This window comes from Protopterus annectens, chromosome 8.part0 (assembly GCF_019279795.1).
Source record: "Protopterus annectens isolate FY-2018-M chromosome 8.part0, PAN1.0, whole genome shotgun sequence".
NCBI classification, from domain to species: Eukaryota; Metazoa; Chordata; order Ceratodontiformes; family Protopteridae; genus Protopterus; species Protopterus annectens.
The window spans coordinates 89,030,057-89,048,139 of record NC_056741.1 but is presented as its reverse complement, the minus strand read 5'-3'; the positions used below and the strand labels follow the sequence as shown (position 1 = coordinate 89,048,139).

Sequence of the window (18,083 nt, the reverse complement as noted above, 5' to 3'; positions counted from 1 at the left end):
TTTTGTCATGCATTGACTTTCACAGATTTTTATTTATTTATTTATTTTACATTTGTTAACCGGGATAGTCCAACTGGATATATGTCAATTTTCAGTGGAGGCCTGGGGAGAAAAGCTCCAAAGAAACACATATGCAAGACATACATACAATATAATTTACATGTTTGTAGTATATTCAATCAGACAATATAGATGAGCACACATTATTAATTTCTTACAAAGACATATATAATGATCAATACATGTACTAACAATAAAGTATGTTAAATATCCTATCTAGAGTCACATCATGCATCTGAATATGGTATTGATAAGACTAAACAGTCATATCAGGAGACTGTGTCTTTGAGGAAAGAGTTATAGCAGGAGTGGAGCAGGACTGAAGTTAGTCAGGTGTGGAGCAGGGACATAATCATTTGTTGCTGAGATGGCTTTTGATAGATTTCTTAAATTTGGATAGAGAAGATTCCAGGGTAAGGGAAGGAGGCAGGGAGTTCCAAATTTTGGATATGTAAGATGAGGAGCGGGAGTCACCGGCATGGTTATGTGATTGAGTAACTGTTAATAGTAACTTATCTGTGGAGCGGAGTTGCCTAGGACAGAAATACTGCTGAATTAGGTTGCTTAAAACTGGTGTTTTATTTGGGTGGGAGAGGAGCTTATAAGTAATGATAAGTTGATTGTAGATTAATACATTTGGCAGTTCAAGCCAGTCCAATTGTTTTAGGTTATGACAGTGATGGGTTCTAAAAGATGAGTTATTAGCAAATTTGGCTATTTGATTATAGCAGGTTGCCAGTTTGCTGGTTTCTTTTTTGGATAGATTTGTTAGGATTGGGGATGCATAAAGTAATGTTGAGAGCAAGTGAGTGCGAGCAATTGTGGTCCTAGCAATATGGGTCAAGTAGGACTTGTGTTTGTAGAGACTACCTAGCTTTCTGTGAGTGTTTTTAATAACTAGATTAATGTGGATATCAAATTTTTACTTGCTATCAATGGTGACGCCTGGTAGTTTTGTGTGAGATTCGGGTGTGATAAGTGTACCATTTTTAGAGTGAATATTGAAAGTGGCGGTAAGGGTGGTATTTTGTGAGGAGTGAAATAGCAGGATCTTGGTCTTTTTGGGGTTAAGAATGAGGCCATTGTCAGTAAGCCAGTTTTCAACTGAGTGGAAATTATCCTGGGTTTTATTGTGTAGTTCTTGCAGGGTAGAGGCACTGCATATTATAGTGGAATCGTCTGCGTATTAGATAAGGCTAGTGCTATTTGCCACTGAGTGGAGATTGTTTGTGAAAATTGAGAATAGCAAGGGACCCAGTATTGATCCCTGTGGTACCCCAAGAGTGACTGGTAAAAGTGGAGACAAGTTATTGTTCCACTGTACTGCTTGTTGCCTGTCCTTAAGATAGTTGTCGAACCAGGACACTGATTGGTTGTCTAATCTTAGGTTTTTGAGGTGGCAGATGAGTTTGTCATGGCTAACCATATTGAAGACTTTTGATAGGTCTAAGAAAAGGGCAGACGTAAGTTTACCATTGCTCCTTTTATGGTTTATGATGTCTGTGAATGCTAACAGAGCTGTGGTGGTATTATGACCTAGATGGAAACTATGCTGAGATGGAGATATGAGTTCCTGATTTATAAGGTGGGACATAAGTTGATGGTGGATGCATTTTTGTAATATTTTAGCCAGTGGAGATAGAATAGCGATTGGTCGGTAGTTAGATATGTCATATGAAGTGCCTCCTTTGTGAATAGGTATGATATAGGCAGTTTTCCAGATCAGGGGTACTGTAGCTTCAGTAATTGATCTATTGATTAGTATAAAAACTGGTACAGCTATTTCTGCTGCTGCCAGTTTTAGAAATTCATTGGGGAGGGAATCTATTCCTAGTGTTGTGGGTTTCAGCTGGGATAGTAGTTTTCTTATGTAGGAGGTTGGGTGAGTTGCAGTTTAAAAGTGGGCATGTAGTTAGTGGGGGTGGGGACACCTGTTGTAGTGACAGTGAGATATTGTTGGGCTAGAGTTTGTACGGTTTCAGTAAAGAATGTATTGAATGATTCAGCTATGTTGTCTTTTGTTAAACCTGATGTTGGGGGTGGGGTGATTGTTTTACCAGGTTGTATTAACTTGTTTAAACCTGCCCAGAATTTCTTAGGGTTATTCATGTGTTGGGTTTGATAGGTAATGAAGTAGTTTCTCTTGTCTTGGATAACTAGTTTTTTTGGTTAGATTCCTAATCTGTTGGTAGGCTTGCTGTGTACTAGGTCTTTTATTGGATCTCCAGGTTGTCAGGCTCTATTTATTTCAGCTATTTTTTTGCCTATTTTCCCTAGTTAACCATGGGACTGGTTTTGACTTTACTCTAGTAGTTCTTGCAGGGGCATGTCTGTTTAATATATCTAAGAAGGTGGAGTTGAAGTGTTGAATAGCTTCATCTAAGGGTAGGTAATAAAGGTCAGAACAATTATATAGCTTTTGTTATTGTCTGAAGTGAGTGGGGTTAAAGTGTTTTTTGTTTCTAATTGTTTGTAGTATAGGCCTTTGGGGGTGATGGGAGTTGTATTTAAGTAAGAAAGTAGTTTGATGGTCACTCAGTGAGTCTGGAAGGGTTCCGGCTATGTAGGAGCAGGGTATTTTATTTAGCAAGATCCAGTCTAATAGGCTTTCTTTTTTACTGTTTTTAACTATTCTGGTGGGCTGTTTGATTACTTGAGAGAAGGTATGAAGACTGATATGGTTAGTGGGTAGTTAAGCAGAGCATGTGAGCCAGTCTATATTAAAGTCACCTAATACAATTGTCACTTGAGGCAAGGATTGAGATAACCATTGAAGGAATGTCTCCATGATAGGGATGTTATTGCCTGGTGGGATATATCCTGTTACTAGGTTGATGGCTTTTCTGTTACTTATTTTAAGCTTTGCTAAGAGAATTTCAGCCTTTTCTAAAGGGTGAGTAGTTGCCTCGAGTTTAGTTATGGATAAACTGTTTTTGTACAGCAGAACAATACCTCCACCCTTTTACCTAGTCTGTCTTGCCTAAGTATACTATATCCAGGTGGTAGGATCTCGGTATCTTGCCTAGATTGTTTTAGCCATGTTTCTGTTATACTGACTACATCAGGGGAGTATTGAGAGATTAGAGTGTGTAGATCATGTGTTTTTTTATTTATGCTTCTAATATTTAGGTTTAGGAGGAGCAGACTGTTTAGCGGCCTGGAGTTAAGTTGAGTTGTCTTGGGAAGGTGATGTGAATTGGTGAGCGGACTTGTATTGTTAGGTCCTGGGTTTGGGTGGATATCTCTGGCACTCAGGAGTAGGTGATGGACATTATGGATTAATGTTGCTAGTTTTTCTAGTATGGCACAGTATTTTTGGGTTGCTGTTGATTTGCGATAAGAGGTAACAAGTCCAATATGGCTATAGCTTACAGCAGTAGTAGTATTGTATAAGCTGGGGTTAATTGTTAGTGAGTAAGGAGGTAGGCTGGGAGATAAATTGGCAGTGGCTTTATGGGGTTGTGGGAAATTATCCTGTTCTGGGTAGTTGTAAGATGTAGTGTGATAGGCACATATTAAGAAAGATAGTAGTAACATTTGCAGGAGGTATGTCTTCATTATTTAGGAGAGGTGGTAATTGGTTGGATTTGTAGGTGTGGTATGTTTGAGTAAATGTGGGTGGTAGGGATATGGATTGGTTGTGGGGTGTGTGGGGGAGTGGCTAGCTATGTATAAATGTAGTTCCTGTGGGAGTGGGTGGGAATTGGGGGTAGGGTAGGGGAGCGGAGTGAGGCCGTAGGGCGAATGGAGCGGGATAGAGCAAAAGAGGAGAGAATACAGCAGAAAAAGTATTGGCACTTGCCTTGCAAAAGTAAGGTAAGTAGGTAAAGTGATGAATACTGTAAGGAAGAAGTAGTGAAATAAACTATTTAAATGTTGGTGATTGTTTTTGTAGGGAGGGAGTGGTTTATTACCAGTTTTAGAGAAATAGAGAGTAGGATATGAAAAATATAGTCAGTATGAAAGTACGTAAGCCGTGAGAGATTAATGTAGTACAGGTGTTTTGTTGGTAGGTGCTGCCACCTAGTGGTATAGGAAGATAGCAGGCAGAAAAGATGAGCTAGTCTCTTTTCGTGGGAATAAGAATTATCCTTGGACTAGGGACTGGAGGGAAGAGAGTAGTAAGCGGTCTGTGGTAGGCTGCTGAGATGCACAGATGGAAGGGCAAATTTGCATATATAGGTAGTATGAGGTAATCACAATACTTTAGTTTAAGGGTACATACATTCACAAAATATTGTATTGGGGAGTCCTCTCAGTAGTTCTTGTTATAAGGTCCAGGATAGCAGGCAAACATCCAGGGAAACATCTGGGGTTTTGCAGGAGGTAGTCCTTGTATTTTAGAGGCAGTGAGGGAGCATCTGGAGTGGAGTAATTCACAAAATATTGTACTAGGGAGTCCTCTCAGTAGGTCTTGCTATAAGGCTCAGGTTAGCAGGTAAATATCCAGGGAAACATCTGGGGTTTGCAGGAGGTAGTCCTTGTATTTTAGAAGCAGTGAGGGAGCATCTGGAGTGGAGTAATTCACAAAATATTGTATCGGGGAGTCCTCTCAGTAGTTCTTGCTATAAGGCCCAGGTTAGCAGGCAAACATCCAGGGAAACATCTGGGGTTTTGCAGGAGGTAGTCCTTGTATTTTAGAGGCAGTGAGAGAGCATCTGGAGTGGAGTAATTCACAACATATTGTATTGGGGAGTCCTCTCAGTAGTTCTTGCTATAAGGCCCAGGTTAGCAGGCAAACATCCAGGGAAACATCTGGGGTTTTGCGGGAGGTAGTCCTTGTATTTTAGAGGCAGCGAGGGAGTGTCTGGAGTGTAGTGCGGGAGGCGATTTAAGCAGCCCTACCGTGGAACTGGTACAGGGGAAAAGAGATGTGGTCGCTGCAAACCAGGTTTTGATCTGATCAGATAGCCTTTTTAACGGTTATCACAAATGTTATTGTTAAAACTGGTTATCTTACATTCTTCTATCCTATTTCATGGAAATGTAAAGTACTATACTATCAATGATACAAGGGTGCTATGCTTCTAAGATGGTCAATGGACACCACCAGGGGAGTGCTGGGCACAGTGAGAGGTGATTAGTAATCATATACAGTTGACTTTTGTATTTTTATTGTGTATACATTTTGTGAGAATTGGGTTGAAATCATCTATAACAAGTGAATTATGTGTTATTTCTGGAATTGTACAGTTTCTTGTTGTATTGTGGTTTGGGGAGCCAAAAACTATTTGTGTGCTGCTAGAGCAAAATGTGTTTCTAGAGTTTTGCTCTTGCAATTGTGTAGTCATCCTGGTATTTCTGTGGTAAACAATGCAATTCTCCATTGGTATTGCTTGTTTAGGACCAAACATTAGTCTGTGTGTGAGTGTGATATGTTACAAACACAACAACCTTAAATCCATATCTGCTGCTTAGTTACATTAGCAAGTAACAGTATGTAAGGATCTGCCATTCATTTGTGTTTTTAGGCATTTATTTTTCTATCCCAGGTTCAAAATTTACCTTGATAGTCCAGCAGCTACACGTGTTTTAATTCAGAGGTGACTCTTGTGCAAGAATTGTGCCATCCCCAATAGAACCAAGACAGTCTCCTCCAAAAAAGGAAGCCAATCTTGTGGTCCCTTGCCATAAACAAACTTTACAACAAAGGGAAGAAACTGTTGCAAAAAAGAGGAAAATCCCAGGATGCAAAAAACTCCCTTACCAGTCTCAGAAAGAAGATGAGATCCCTCATAAAATCCTCCAAAGCTAGTTATGAAAATAAAATTGTCAAAGACTCCAAAGACAACCACAAGGCATTCTATAGCTATGTCAAGAATCTAAATGGCAATGCTCAGATCTGCTCTGAGCTACAGCAGAATGGTATTAAATATACTGATCCCAAGGAAATTGCCAATATCCTGGCAGATCGATTCAGTGTAAACTTCACCCCCCTCTCACCCCCTAAATGGCCCATTTCAATACTGAAACATTGCCAAATTCCGGTAATAATGGCCAGACTGGTAAAAAACTCACTCTCCAAAGTTAAGAATACAGCATCCATGGGAAAAGATGACATCCCAGGCTGTATACTACATGAACTACAAAATGAACTGGCACCTCACCTAAGTGTCATGTTTAATCATAGCCTCACCTCAGGCTTCGTGCCCACTGAGTGGCACACATACAGTTATCCCACTCCACAAGGAGGGATCCACCTTGGATCCCGGGAACTACCGCCTCATCTGTCTGACGAGTCTGATCTGCAAGGCCATAGAACGTATTATCATGGAACTTACAAACAAAGACATTGGCAACCTTCAAACACTGGACCCCATGCAGTTTGGGTTCATGAAGGGCTGATCTTGTCTCCTGAACCTGATTGACTTCTTCTTTGAATCAGTCTTCAGAGCCATGAACAAGGGTAAGGTGGTCCACACAGCCTATCTGGACCTTGCCAAAGCCTTTGACACCATCCCCCACTCTGGAATTATAGATAAACTTACTAAGCTGGGCATTAATCCCTACATCACTCGATTTGTTGCCAACTGGCTTACTGACAGAACCCACACTGTAAAAGTAGCTGATTACAAATCCAGCTCCAGACAAGTGACAAGTGGAGTACTTCTGGGTTCAGTTGTGGGACTGCTCTTGTTTGGCATCTACTTCGCTGAAGTACAGGCAAAAACTAAGGTACTCTGGCTAACAAAGTTTGCAGATGACTGCAAACTGGGAGCCATTACTGAATCCCCAAATTATGTGGATATTCTACAAAAAGGCCTTACAGAAACAGATGCTTGGTGCCAGAGCCATGGGCTCAAGCTCAATGCCAAGAAATGTATAGTTATCCCCTTTGGGAAAAAACATGTACCCATGAATTACCACATAAGTGGCAGCACACTAAACAATGAAAGTGCGATAAGAGACTTAGGGACACAGGTGGACAGTGATCTCACCTTCGATAACCATATCACCACAACAGTCAAGAAATCCTTCTATGTGACACACCTCATTACTAAGGGCTTTTCATCCAGAAAAAAGGAGGTCATTGTCCCACTGTACTCATCCTTCATTAGACCCATTATAGAATACAATGCCTCATTTGGTATGTACCTCTCAAGACATCTGCAGCAACTGGAAACGCCACAGAAATACCTCACTAAAACAATCACAGGTCTAAAGCAGATGACCTATGCTGACTTTCTAAAATAACTCCACCTATACTCTGTCGCATATCGTCTACTCAGAGGCGATCTCTGCTTATCATACAAGGCCATGTCAAACCCAGAGCTGTTGGACATGCTACACTTAAAGAAATCCCAATCCCTCAGAGACACACACTCCAGGGATCTAAACCTTGTCATCACAATGAAAAAGGCATGCTGGAGGGATAGGTTCCTGACCCAAAGACTCCTCAGACTCTGGAATAGACTGCCCATACATGTCAAGCAGAGTGCCTCTTTGGCCCTCTTCAAAAGGAATCTTGATGATTGGATGGGAGATAGGAAATTGACCCCGGGGATCACGTAAGTCACCCTGTTAGACAGGGGTCCAGGGAAGTAAATACTGTGGGAAGAAATAGCCAGGGAATTGTTATGGCTAGGTTTGTATAGGCCCTATGGCTGATAGCCTAGTACCAACCTATGAACCTCTGTATGATGCTATCAGTACTCATCCATTACATGGGTAAGTAAAGGTTGTGAGCATTGCCTGGTATCAATTTTACTGTATGTATGTGCACTGGATGCAGGTTTTACTCCCTTAGTGATGAACATGTGTACTATCCATTGCCTGTTAGACAGGACAAGGGCATATTGTGCATGCCAACATCTACTTACACCCACAGGTGCTAGTGGTTACCTGTCTGACTCCTCACATGCATGTGGTTGTGGTGACCTTGCCAGTGGTGGTGAGATGTGTGCCTCTTCCCCTTCGTGTTCCTGCTGCAGCTGTTTTCTCTGAATAATATTATGAAGGATGACAGAGACAGTGAAAATTTCAGTACACATCCAGGGATTGTACTGCAGTGCTCTCCCTGATGTATCTAAGCTCCAGAACCATCACTTCAGAAGCCCAATCACACACTCTGTGATATTTCTTGTTTGAGCATGTGCCTTATTATATCATTCTTCAGTGGGTGTGTGTGCATTTCTGATGGGCATCAGACATGGATCCATTGCATACCCTGCATCACCCAGCAAATGACCCTGTAGGATATCATCCCTGGAAAACTTCTGATAGAGTTGGGGGTTGTGCCAGATAAATGAGTCAAGTTAACTGCCAGGGTGGCCAAGACACACATTCAGGATGATTCCCTTAGCATGATACATGACCTGGAAGTTAATGGAATGGAAGTCCTTTCTATTTATGTACACCCTTCCCTGTGTCCCAAGTGGTGTTTTGAATGCAATGTGCATGCAGTCTATGGTACCTAGGACATCAGGGAAGTGTGCTACAGGAAAGAAATCCTGCATAGTTGTAGCTCTGCCTTTGAATGTATGGGGAAAATGTATGTAATCACTGATATATTGTAGCATAGCATTCAGGAATTAATGTAGGATCCTGGATGCTGATACCTGTGACACTCCAGCATGCCCCTATTGGTCTCTGGTAGGTTCCTGCAGCTAATATTCTAAGTGCTGCACATACCTTAGTCTCCACATTATTGGTTCTCCTTGTTTTGCCCTTGTGTTCAGTTTTGGACAAAAGAGGTTGCAGAGTTCCTATTGTGTGTCTCTATCCACTCTAACACTCTACAGTTTCCACATCGTGCAGACCATGGAAAGTTAAACATGTCTAAACACCCTTCTCCTTCTTGGCCAAGGTCTATTAGCAGCAGCAGCAGTATAGACTTGGGCCTGTTGCACATACACATGTATAAGAGCAACTGCAGCCTATAACATTATTTCTGTGTACAGTAATTTTCATGGCTATATTCCAGTAGGTTTTGGAATTTGTTGGGAAAACCTACACTGAGTCTACATGATTGCTTTATAGCTTGTAGAATAGCTCCTCCATCTTGGATTGATTGATTACCATATAGTTCAGCTGCTTATGTTGTAATTAGCATGCCACAATGTTTCCTGTGTTTGAAAAAACTCTACATACCTTGTAGAGCTGCTTACTGAATACAAAATTATGTAGTACAGTGTGCACATCGCTGTGAGATGTGCGCATGGTCTTAGTGGCTGGTGTAAGCTTTATTGAATCCACACATCTGTGTTTGCAGAACACAGACATACACTAACACTATGTACTATAATGCCAAGATTACAACGGGCAACATCTTTTCATTAAAGTAGGACAGAGTGATATCAGGCACTCCAGATATTATGTACCATAGAGACTACAGTGTCAGCAGGTGATGTCATCACCTATGGCTGGTATAACATATAAGGGAAATGCACTGAGGTGCACAGTAGAACTTAAATGTCTTATTGTCGGTAGCTGATGTTAATCTTGCACACTGGTAATGCTGCTGCTGGTGTTGGGGGTTGAGATTTCCATATTTAGTGCCTCTGTGTTAGCTAAAGCATTGTCTGTTTTGTCTGTGGGTTTGTGGAAAGTAGCTCATGATAACTCCTTATATCACTACACACGCTGAATGAGTGAAATTTCACATCAAAAAAGTGGAAAAAAAATGTAAGCAACCTTTATTATTCCCCCACAGACCATGGGGTCTGGAATAGTTTACATTTTGTTATCCTGGCTGAATGTGAGAGTGAAGTCATGGACGTGATAGGTGCACACAGCTGACTGGCTACCCATTTTGTCTATTTCTGCCTCATTGGTGGCAGTCATATGTACTTATAAAAATGAGCTTACACAATTGAACTCATTCACAACAAATTGTACTGCGCATGCTTTAATGAGCACAGTAAGGTTCAGGTACTTAACGCATGGATGTATATTAGTGGGTATGTCCTATTTCCATATATATTATTCTCAGTATTGTAGCATAGCCATCCTATAAAGAATAAGGACTGTCCCCATGCAATAAAGTATTTTCAGTCACTGTCAAATGAACTTCATTATGGCTGTGAATGGGATTAAATTCCCCTTGCTTTTTCTAAGTTCATTTTTATCTAGATGTGAATAATCCAATATCCCACAGCTGTGGAAGAACAAAATGAATTTAAATGCAGTTGAAGGGAAGATGTTGGGTGTACATATAGATCTGTGTTCCAAATGAATGATTTTAACAAGATAGCTATAATTTATCTTAATAGGTACTGTACTTGTAATGTAGATCAGCATTTATGTCATAGATGAAATCTTTTCATTTGGTAAGTCTTACAATTTCAGCAAGCATGGATCATCGACAGAAGTGGTCAGGGTTTCTCTAACTGTTCATCAGCCTTTAATTCTCTCCCTGCCCCATGTCTTGACCCCCATTAGTATACCAAGGACAATTTGGTCAAGATCATTGATCAGAGCAAGTGTCACTTTAAACTACTTTTAACATATCCATGAGGATTAGCAGTATTAGTTATAGTTAGATTAGTTTATAGAGAGTGCATCCTCCATCCTAAATTAATTTTGTAAGAAGGCCATTTACTCAACAAATTTCAACTGCCAAGCATATTTTGATAATTTGTAATGAATAAAAATACCTTTTCCTTCCCCCCCGTCCCACATCCCCTTATGCACTGCAAAAATATATTTTCTCGTCTATTCTACAACTGTTCAAGCTAAAGCAGAATTCACATTACAGAGATCACAGTCTAGGTTGCTACTACTACTATTACTACTATTACTATTATTGACACTACCAGAATCATTACTGCTACTACTGTTACTAGTAATACTAATACTACTTCTGCTACTACTGTTAACTACTGTTACTACTACTCTTATTAATACTAATACTATTACTACTACTAATACTAATGCTACTACTCTTACTATAGCTATTACTTCTTTTACTAATATCACTTCTGATACTGTTATTGTTAATATTACTGCTACTGCTAGTATTACTGCTACAACTACTGATACCACTACTACTGTTACTACTACTACTACTAGTATTGTTACTAATACTGCTGCCACTACTCTTACTAATAATGCTACTACTATTACTACTACTACTGCTGCTACTACTAATACTGCTACTGTTACTGCTAGTGCTATTGTTACTACTACTATTGCTACTACTACTAATATAACTACTTCTATTACTGCTATTACTACTATTGCTACTTCTACTATTATTACTATTGCTACTACTTCTGGTGCTTCTACTACTACCACTACTACTACTACTACTACTAATACTACTACTACTAATAATAATAATAATAATACAGCCCATGTCAGAGATATAGCCACACTTAAACAGAATATTTATTACAGCTGAAATAATTAATATATAAAATCAGTTTTACTTTAACCATATGACCCTGAACTGGTTGAAGTCAGAGAACTCATAGCTAAGGGTTTGAGCAACTGTTTTCTCATCTACTCACCTAGCGAAGCACCTGCTCAGACTTGAAAGTGAGTTCAGAAACAAAGCTGCTGCAATAGTTGGATGTCATCAAGGTGTCATCATGGAACTGGTAAAAGAGTAAGGAAAATGGGGTGGGGGGCTTTAGCTTTAGGAAGAGGTGGGGGATTTTAGGTTTATGCAATGACTAGCAGTTAGTTCAGGGTTATGATTAGGGTTAGGGAAGGGTGAGTGATTTTTGGTTTAGAGAGTGACTGGAAATTAGCTCACAGTTAGGGTTAGGGTGGGGAGGTGGATTTTGCTTTTGGACTGGCTGGGAATTAGTGCTAAGTTAAGGTTAGGAAGGGGGATTTCAGGTTTATGGAGTGAGCAGAGAGAATCAGGGTTAGGATGGGAGGGGTATTTTTGGCTTATGGACTGACTGGGAGTTAATAGGGTCATATGTTCATAAGTTCATAAGTGTTTACTAGGCTAATATCTACAAGGGTCTTTTTAAGCCTAGCCATGCATCCCAAATCTCTGACAAGTTCTTATACCCTTGATAAGTGTAAGCATGTGCCTGGGAGATGAACCATTTACAGGGTACCTGTGTCCATTAGAGACATTGGTGCCAAACCAGGGATGAATTTCTGGTTTCCCATCCAATTGTCCAAGTTGCATTTGAATTGAGTTAGGGAGGAACTCTCCTTCACATGGATGGTAAGTAGTAGTGCTATGCTAAGATTAGGGAGGGCGATTTTAGGTTTAGGGAATGAGTGGAGAGGATCAGGGTTAGGGTGGGAGGGGGATTTTATTGGTTTAGACAGTGATCAGTAGTTGTTTTTAGAGTTAGGGTTAGGGTTCCCAGTGGGATCAAAATACTTAGGCAAGCATGTAGTAAAATAACTTAGAACCACATCCACTGCACACAAACCAAGGATTACATAAGGAGAAAACCAACTAGAGAAATGTATTATCTTACCAATGCTTTTATTCAATAAAAATCCCACCTAAACAATTATCAAAACCAAGTGGTTAGGCACTTTCATCCATAAAAATCAGTAGGATTGCATCATCACCAACAAAGTTATATGTTGTCAATGAAATTATAAGTTTCCACATTAGAAAGGATTTCTCATGGCGTAGGAGAAGCACTTGCTAGAACAACTCATTTCCCAACACTCAAGTGGTACAAATAAGATCAATTACAATGTATGTAAGAACTTTTTGTACATAGAATTGTTCTTTTCATGGTTTAGAAGTGCGAGCAGTAGTATATTTAAGAAACAAAGGAAGGCCATGACTGGAAGCCATGCTATTTTATATAGTTTTGTCCAACAGGCTGGTTTCCTCCTGATTTAATCCTTTGTTTGCATGCAGTGATAGTGCATGGAATCGGGGTAGTGGGAGTTAGGGCATTTACCAATACAAGTGAATGGTAGCAGGGAAGTCTGTCAGAAGCTAAAGGGATGCAGCCACTTACAGTAGATCCTATAAATTCAAAGTCATAGCAGAGTATAATGCAACTAAGAAACAACTGTGTGAAATAATAATGCCACAAATAAGCAAGATTAAAATGGGAAATAGAACACTGCTTTTGATAAATTGACAACATTTATTGACTGTCTGTTTTGCAATTTTACCTGTGTTAGCGATCTCTAACTTAATATCAGAGGTAGGAGCAAAATGATATGCATTTCCTAAAGCAAGAAAGATTATGTTATTATTATATTTAACAAGTGACAATATTAATTAATAAACAAAACAAAATAAAGGAAGTGGATAATACCAATAAAATGAAGAAGGTTAAGGTGTGACAGTCCCACAAACAGAAATAATCAAACACATGCTAAACACCTTTCAACTATTATCAAACCTCTTTTTACAATATCATAATATAATTTATTGATCTGTCAGCATCACTTACATTTTATGCCATGTGTTTTTCATTGTTTCCTTGTAAACATCTTTAAATGTTATCCTGAAGGAGTTTCTGCCAAAATACACAGTCTGATTAAAAGAGGCTGGCAAGTACTGGAGACACTGTCCCTGTCGGCTGTGCAACTATTAATTCACCTGAATCAACTAGAGCTGACTTTAACATTCTAACAAAGACAGAAGGACAAAAAGAGGCATTTCACAAAAACAGTTACTCAGATCAGCATAATTCCAGAATAATTTTCTCCATATTCACAGTAAATGTCTGCATAAAGTGTTAGAAGTGGCATTAGTGGAAGCTTCCTATGTCAAGACCACAGTAGTAAGAGGATTTTTAGCCACATATGATTTTTTTTCCACTTTACCTTAACCACATCTGGAAGCTGAAGGAGTCCCTGATCTCAAATGCTTATGAACTAACATGGAACAGATGTGAAAGGGTAGCATGTACATTCAGCTTTTCTTTATGGTATTATCCACTTCCTTTATTTTGTTTTTAGCCACATATGATTTTTTTTCCACTTTACCTTAACCACATCTGGAAGCTGAAGGAGTCCCTGATCTCAAATGCTTATGAACTAACATGGAACAGATGTGAAAGGGTAGCATGTACATTCAGCTTTTCTTTATGGGATATATTGCAGTAAACTTAATTTTACGGACATAAGAATTTTATTAAAGTCGAATGTTTACAAAAAATGATTAAACTATCTGGTTATGTTGTGCTGATTAGCCCATAAAAAGGGCAAGGTATGCCATGCTTATAATTATATGAATTTGGCTTTATTGGCCTGAATGTTTCAAAATAAGACTTGTAAAATAAAGTCAGTGTTGCAATGGAAAGTGATATAGCTGAAGTTTTTTTATGTCCTTAAGAGGTAAATTGTTTATTTCCCATGGGCCTCCTTCACAGGAGGTTTAATGTACTATACAGTAGATATACTGGACACCAGGGCCTTTTTGATGTTTTTGGCTAAGATTTTTTCAGAGTTTTTTCCTTGTTGTAATAAGAAAGTAATCATAAGTCTGGGCCACTACTGCAGGGAAACTGACTGTGCTTTTTTAAAAAAAAATCATTAATTTGAAATATTGTACAGTGGTCCAGAAGCAATTCTACAGAATGTGGCATCTGAAAGTTAATAAAATAAAAGTTAAACTTAAACTATATACCTTGAAGTACATGGTGCATGCATAGCTATACCCAAATATCAAATGTAATTACAGAGACTTATTCCACTCTCACATACAGCATTGAAGAGACACAGAGTAACCAAAATGCACTGAGTGCTGAGGGAAAGAATAAAAATATTATGCTATATGGAACGGTTAGAACCCCTACACACTGTACCAGATTCTGCTCTAAAGCTTCACTGTGTCAGACCAGACAAATGATTGTATGTAAAGCACTGCACCATGTTTCACATCACTCACTGCAATGTATAAGTCTTGTTCTTAGTTATCGCACTGATCCCACTTGTTCACTATATATCAGTCACCATCTTAACAATATGTTGAGCAGAGTGGGCTTGACTGCTTCCTGTCCAGCCAGTGCTAAGCAGCTGTTTCTTCAATGAACTTCATACCTGGTATCAGTCTAAACATGACGTGCACTGAAATAAGTATGTTGCACAAAGAATGTATTTATAATGGGTGATAAGCCACACTATTTTCATCCCTAGTAATTTACATATCCATGTGGAATGATTGATGCTTGCCACACTATTTTCATCCCTAGTAATTTACATATCTATGTGGAATGATTGATGCTTGCCACACTATTTTCATCCCTAGTAATTTACATATCCATGTGGAATGATTGATGCTTGCCGTCTCAAAATGTATACACATGTTCAATTAGGATAATACTACATAGGTATCAAATTAATTTCAGACTTTTCCAATAAATTAAAATGATGTAGTGATTTCATTAGCTGGCCATGTTATGGTTGGACTTATTTACTAAAAGTTTTGCTTTAGATCGCAACCTTGAGCATGCTGCAATTTATGTATTTATTTATTTTCAGATATTCAAGAGAAGCACACATATGATGAATGCCAAATGAAAATAGAGACTCTAGAAAGAAATATTGCTGTCCTGTCTAATACAACAAATCAATTAAGAAATGCATTCTGCAAGTCTTCTAATGGTAACATATTTCAGCATTAAACAGTTTGCTCTTTTATATTTCCTTGGTCAAATTCTGATTCTCAAATGTCTTTATATATTACGAAAATCATATATATATATATATATATATATATATATATATATATATATATATATATATATATATATAAAACACTAGCATGGACATTTGTACAAAAGGTCAACCATGTGCTTGAGATGTATGTGCATCCCTTATGGTGTGTGATACTGTCATTAGCATGATTTGTGAAAACAGTCACTATCCGAGGATAACAAAAAAAAAAAAACTGTCTGTTCTCTCATGTTCTGTTTTGTCAACACCTAAAAGTGACGTTTCCTTAAGTAAAGTATTTTCCACACTTCACTGTGTTGGCTGTGGTACTGCCATCAAGGGATCTCTACAGCCAGGCAGCTCACAGTAAAGACCTCAGTAATAATTTCAGTACAGTGACTTGGTTTACTCAACAGATCCATGGCAAGCATGGTAGAGTTTACAGCATTCCATTCATACCCCAATACTTGAGAACTGGTTCTACCAGGAGTTGCACTGGATGTACCATGACCTTGGCTGGAAGTTGATGTGCTGCATGACCTTGATCAATATCTGCTGTGAGAAAGGCCACTGTAAGGATGGCCATGACCATGGTGATGGCCTGTCCTGGGAGTAGGCACTACCACAGCAGATGATGCTGTGGAATTGCTAGCACTGTGGGAATGAGATCTTGGTAGTCTATGTCCATGCAAGATGTTGCATGTTCCAATGTGTTTTGAGACTATCTGAGGAAACACACCTACGAACATGTACTCCCATAGGTCAACATGTACACCTTGCATCACCCACAATATCTATACAATGACTGTGGTGGTAGCCTATCCCTCTAAAATGGCCCTGCACAATGACTGACACACTAATCTCAAGTGGAGGGTAATAACCATGTTTTCAGTGAGCACCATTGCCCACCTCCTGTGTGTACCTTTCTACCCATGATTTATAGGGGCAGATTCTGAAATTCTTATTCTCAGACCAACACACTTACTGATCAATGGTGCCCCAATTAACCTGTCCTCTCTGTAATGTGTGGTAGCCTGAGTATACACAGACATAGAGGCCGTGCCCATTCTATATGCTGGAGATGCAGTGGTCACATTCCCTGTGTCCAGCATACACTGTATACTGCCTGAATGTGTCAGCTCATCCCTGCCATCATTATCAGAGGCTGCAGATTTTCCAACATCAGTTGAGGGCCAGATCCACAGCGCTAGTGCTAGATAAAGAATCAGCTGTGAATACACCAAATCAAAAAATATCCAGTATAACTATGATCTGGTACCATAAGTATACATGCCACTGAGAGTTTTACATACATAAACATGATAAAAAGTAATACTTTATGTGAATACATTGTGCAGATGGCTGTGGATGTTGTGCCTCTCACGCACTTGTAAACTGTAAGTCAAGAGATGTTTAATTAAGTTTTACAGTGACTATGGAGTACAGAGGACTTGCAGGTATTGACAAACAGAAATAGGCCTACATACCTAGGGGACCTGCAGTGGATTGCCTGTGAGGTTTGCCCAGCTCTGTCTCAAGATCCTCCACTGCACTGTGGGATTCAGTAAAGGTGCAACTCTCTTTTGGAGATGCAGGAATTCCTCCTTTTACATGAGAGATGATGCACTCGATGATCCACAACAGAGTCCCCATCAGAAGGATGAAAGCCCTGAAGAGCGAACTTCAAAAAAGCAAACCTGGAAAGTAAAAAAAAACTCGTAAGGCTGAAAGACAAAGACCTTGATTGTGCAGGATTGTGGTACAGTGGGGATTGGATTTTGCTCCTTTCCCCACTGTATTGTGATTTCGAAGTTTATATATATAATTAGCAGGGGGTGTAGGAGTACAGATGTTGAGATGTGTGTGGGGGGGGTTCTTGGGGTTTTTTTTGTGCTTTTTGACCTTCCTGGTTTTTGATGTTCTTGGTTCGGTCTTTTGATGTTTGCTCTTTTGAGACTTCATCCTTCTGTTAGAGACTCCCCACAACCACCAATTGCCCTACATTTGCAAGCCAGGAGTCAAGATCTATGTTGGGCATCCCATATCATGACAGTAGCCATCTAGCTCTATATTTCATTACTGACCCAGTTGTGTATTGAGTGTATCACCTGTCATGCAGAAGGAGGAGTTTCTAGCATTTTCAAGAGGGAGTTGCATATTTACGGAGTCCCACATTCTCCTGCTCACAAAAAAAAAACATTAACATTGGTTGCAATATCTTACCAAGCACCATCACAAAAGAGCTGATCAGCAGGCCAAAGAGCTATCAGCCAATAAGATGGAGGTACTGGAGTAACAGCTCATTCTCTGCACCTGAGAACTTGGTCTTATGTGTGGATGATGTCCCAGCAGTTGTATTTATGTGTTTCTGATTGACTTTGGCTTTAGTCAATGCACTGTTGGTATGGAAGGCAATGGATTTAATAGCCTTGTTCTTGCATGATCCATACAAATCCTAACAACAATAGTATCCTCCATGG

The 18,083-nt window shown here is 39.4% G+C and overlaps 1 protein-coding gene across 1 annotated transcript in view; it reads left to right on the top strand.

Annotated features, from left to right (window-relative positions):
- The window catches only part of LOC122808663 (CD209 antigen-like protein E), a gene marked incomplete at its 3' end in the record, with an annotated part of 466,626 nt that overhangs the window by 186,369 nt on the left and 262,174 nt on the right, over nucleotides 1-18,083 (top strand). Inside the window, 1 exon segment of the mRNA XM_044079639.1 lies at nucleotides 15,430-15,552. Coding sequence (XP_043935574.1) covers nucleotides 15,430-15,552 — 123 coding nt within the window.